The following is a 4,708-nucleotide window of genomic DNA, read 5'->3' on the forward strand; positions in this document are numbered from 1 at the left end:
TCGATCGGAGACGAATAAAAGGGGCAAGTGCAAGTGCCAAGTGGGAGCTAGTCCTTTTCATGCTAATATTCTGCAATTTATATGCTTTATATACACTATTAGGCGCATATCGATGTTTATGGTTCCGAATGAAACTTTAAGTACTGTTACGTAACTAAAATCCAATTAAGAAATGAGTAAAGATTGAATCGGATTCCATGGTTTTTTCTTTTTTCTTTTTTATCAAGCCGATTCCATGATTGTTGTTTCATGGTGTCAAGAAGCATATAAAAGATCATGAAAACTTTTGACTTCTGTTCATCAGAATATAGAGCAGAACAGTAACGCTCAATTCCTGAAATTGATCTGCAAAGATTAATTATGTTGGTAGATTACGGCTACTTTCATTGTTGTTGTATATGTTGAAGCATCCAGTTAGGTTTGCATGTGATGATTTGCTTATTGAAATTCTATGCTTTTTTGCTGATGGCTTTAATTATTGTTAGGAAGGTTTTATATGCTTTCAACTGCTGCTGGTTAGATATGTTCCAGTATGTTATATATGAATATTCAATTTTAGCATCGTGTATGCTTCAAGAATGACTTTCATTTTCCCAACAGAAACGAAAAGGAAAGAAAGAGATCATTTTAAGCAGTAATAATGCATGGCTATATATATTCTCATTTGCCAGTCCACATTTAAAGATGCAAACCCCTTTCTTTCAGCTCTCTTTGGCAAATGTTTTGAAAACCCAGCGGCCATTATTGCGACACCATGCTTCATAATCATGCTTTCTCGTACGTACAGAGAAAGCGAATTTATTTTACAATTTTAAGTGCTTTGATTTATTTATATATTTTTATGTATATATATTTCATTTGGCATTGAGAAGGTAAGCATCAACATCCTTGGACCAGATGGCGTAGAAATCGCAGTAGTTGAGAGGCTCAGGGACGTGGTCATTTTGCTTTTCATATTCGATGGTCCATTTCGCCAAGCTTCCCTCTCCATTCGGTGTCACATTAAGGGTGGACTTCCAGGTCTTGTAGTAATTCGAGATTTCACCCTCCAATATACCGTAAACAATCGTCCTGTTCTTTTCGTCCACGTTTTCTCGAACTTCCTTACAAGCCGCAGACTTACCTAAAAGAGAGCAGCAAAACATGAATGTACAAATAAAAATAAAAATGGGAATATTTGTTTAGGTAAATACCTTGGGAAGCATAATACCATATTCTGACAGATCCCAGAGAATTCCAATCACCCTGAAGAAGTTTTACATCAGAAATAAGACGAGTGGACATCTTTGGCATGAGGTGAGCTTTGGTGTTGAAAGCATCAAAGAACCTATCAGCTGAGGACTTGACCTCAACCTTGCAATCCATCCTCCTAATTTGAGCCATGGATCGTCTGGTAGCAAGGACTCGGGGGATAATGTTGTGCTTAGGGGATAGCCATATATAGAAGAACGGTTAATTGTTAACCCCTCCCGAGTGTGGAAAGAAAAATTTGCATTTGAAATGTGTGATTGACAGGTAGACGTGTTGATGATTCGCTCAACATTGTGGAACAAAGGACTTTCCTTTTTCGCCTTTTTAAAAGCCTAATTGGGTTGGATTCTCCAAATACAACTTGTAATCACAATTCAAATGCAGGTGGATAAGTACCAACAATAATAGTAAAAAATTATAAATATATACTAATAATTTTATTTAAACATAATTGAATAATAATTAATTATAAATAATTAATAATTAATAATTAATAATTAATAATTAATAATATTTATTTACAAGTCCTCTAATTTTTTTGTTTAATTTGTTAATGTTATATCATGTTATATTATTCATTGCTGGTATATAAGATTTATACACCAACAATGCTTCAAATATATTTTCATATATATATATATATCAACTTAGAAACAACTTGAATTAAAATAAAAATTATAAATATTAATTGTCGGACTTTTAATTTAGTTGATCACGTTACTGTTACAACAATTTAGAGGATGTGGTTTGAATATACTTAAGTGAAAAATCAAGATATAATAAATAATTTAAACATTAATAAGTTAACTGAATCCATCTTTTAATCAAATAAAAAATACTAGAAAAGTATGAGTACTACTTTTAATAAAACAAATAAAACATACAAAGAGATCCACTATAAGAATCCGTTATTTTTCTTCCATAGGGTAGTGCACAATTGAGATGCTTCGAGTTTAATCTAACAATATATTTAGATTTGATTTGATATTGTAGAGCGAAATTTAATTTCAATAATTTTATTAATCTTTTAAAAGAAAATTTAAATATAATTAAATCATTTTATCAGATCAAGCAATATTACAAATAACTGAATATGAAATAAGCATATAAATAATAAATAAGTAACACACCTTAGGTGGGCTCAAGTAATTTAAATTTAAACAACATCATATATATATATATATATAAACCTTTTAATTTTTACGTTTTTTAGCAATGGGAAATTACTCAAGGCTGCAAATTATTAATAGTAAAGTGAGTTACCCACATTTTTACGTTTTTTACCCACATTTACGTAAATAAATACAGTACAGTTTCAAATAAAACTAACTCTCCGTAATCAAAGCATTTTCCTTTGCATTTTATACAATATTGAGGGTTAGGGATAGATATGATAAAATAGCTTTGAATTCAAGAAAATTTAAATTAGAGAAAATTTGAATAAGAGAAGTTCGACCCCGTAACAGATTCAAGTTCAAGATTGATTTGGTTTGAGATAAATCCGATTTAGAGCCCGAATTTATAACTGAACAACCGTAAAAGACATTAATAAGTAATATAATTTTATGTTATTACTTAAAATAATAATAAAAATTAAATAAATGATAATTTTTATTTTTTAAAAATGAATTTATAAGCTTTGCATATTTATATTAAAATTTTATTAATAAAAAATAATTAATAATATTTTTATGTTAAATTATAAAGTGAAATAAATATTTAAAAACATTAATTTAATATAAAATACTTTTAATTCTATAATTATATATGTATAGTAAATATATAAAATTCATAGTTATTAAAATCTATATATATTTTTGAATAATCTCACTATAGGTTATGAGATAATATTCTTTTTAACATAATATCTAGAACTACCCATAGCTCCTCCTCAACCCATAAATAGAAGGATAATGTGCTTCAGTGCACTCCAACCCATGTCTTTCTGCATTGGTAACAATGCCCATGCCAATCGAGCTAAGATTCAATCAACTTAAAATCTATAAAATTAAACTTTAACGGTAATGTAATAATATATTATATAACTATTAGTGAAAACTAGTATACTAAATTTCTATATTACTAATACATAAAATAATGTATAACTATTACTAAAAATATTAATACATATAGAACTATTATTATAATATATATTATAACAAAAGATATAATATTACATGATAATCATTGATGCATATATATAAATTATTAATATATTATATACTATATGATATAATATAACATTGTATAATATAGTAGGAAGGCTAACTTTTAAATCTACGAAAAACATAGGGACTTAGAGCATATTTCAACCAAGATAGTAATAAACAATAATATATAAATGTACTGCTATTATATATATAACTATTATTATATTATAGATTATAATAAAATATGTAATATTACATGATATTATAATGTTTTAATCATTGATGTATATATATAAACTATTAATATGTTATATACTATATGAAATAGTATTATATAATATAATAGGAGAGTTAACTTTCAAATATAGAAAGAGTATAGGGACTCGAGCATATTTCAACTAGTATAATAATAAACAATAATATATATGATAATAATTAACATATTATGTATTAATCTACTATTATAGTATGTGATATAATATTATATAATAAAATAATATATTTTATAAGTATTAATTATATAACTATTATTATATTATAAATTATAATAAAAGATATATCATCAATAGTCAAGTGTAATTTAGTATATTAAAATACATGTTTATAATTATAAATAGAAAATCATAAAATATTATTAATAATTTAATAATTTAATATCTTAATAGAATATTATTTTTATTAAATTAGATTTTGAATTAGGCTTAACTTTTACAAATTGTATTTGGGCATTGAGTTTAGTTTCTTTTTATTTTGGGACTTGAGATTCGGCTATACATAATTAGTTTATATTGAGTTTGAGTAATAATGAATATGTTATTTTGGGTTTGGACTTAGTATAATATATTTGGGTTTTAAAATAAATATTTTAGAATATGAGTATCAAGTTTATAAATTTAATAAGAAAGATAAAAAAAGTTATTCAATTGACAATATAATATAATAATGAACAATAAAAGATATTTTTGTTAATCATATAATATTATAGAGTAATAAATTTTACATACAATAAGCACTTTAATTATTTTATATAAAATATTTTTGTCAAATATATATAATTTATGCTTTTTATAAGACAAATTTAAATTACGTTGTTATCGTATGAAAGTAAAATGAATTTTACATTTGAAATTAAAATATTTATAACTTATAAAATTCAAAATTATTTGAATCCATTAGAGCCCAACTAACTCAATTCGAACCCGAATCCGAAAAATTTGAGCTCGAAAAAATTTGAGTTTGAAAGGACCCAAGCCCGAGAAAATCTGAGTCCATAACAAATACGAGCTTGAAAAAGCCCGAGCTCGAGA

At 25.8% G+C, this 4,708-nt stretch overlaps 1 protein-coding gene across 1 annotated transcript; it reads right to left on the bottom strand.

Moving 5' to 3' along the window:
- Positions 1–625: 625 nt before the first annotated feature.
- LOC105794368 (MLP-like protein 43) lies at positions 626–1,419 on the bottom strand. The gene is made up of 2 exons (XM_012623519.2): positions 1,194–1,419; positions 626–1,123 (listed from the first exon to the last, which is right to left on the bottom strand). The coding sequence occupies exons 1-2, from the start codon at positions 1,381–1,383 to the stop codon at positions 855–857; spliced, it is 459 nt and encodes a 152-aa protein (XP_012478973.1). The 5' UTR covers positions 1,384–1,419; the 3' UTR covers positions 626–854.
- Positions 1,420–4,708: the final 3,289 nt, after the last annotated feature.

The sequence above is a fragment of the Gossypium raimondii genome, chromosome 3 (assembly GCF_025698545.1).
Source record: "Gossypium raimondii isolate GPD5lz chromosome 3, ASM2569854v1, whole genome shotgun sequence".
Taxonomy (NCBI): Eukaryota; Viridiplantae; Streptophyta; class Magnoliopsida; order Malvales; family Malvaceae; genus Gossypium; species Gossypium raimondii.

Coding starts and splice junctions, on each gene's coding strand:
- LOC105794368 (XM_012623519.2), bottom strand. CDS start 1,383: ATGGCTCAAATTAGGAGGATGGATTGCAAGGTTGAGGTCAAGTCCTCA. Junction 1,124..1,193: donor ATGGTATTATGCTTCCCAAG/GTATTTACCTAA, acceptor GCTCTCTTTTAG/GTAAGTCTGCGGCTTGTAAG.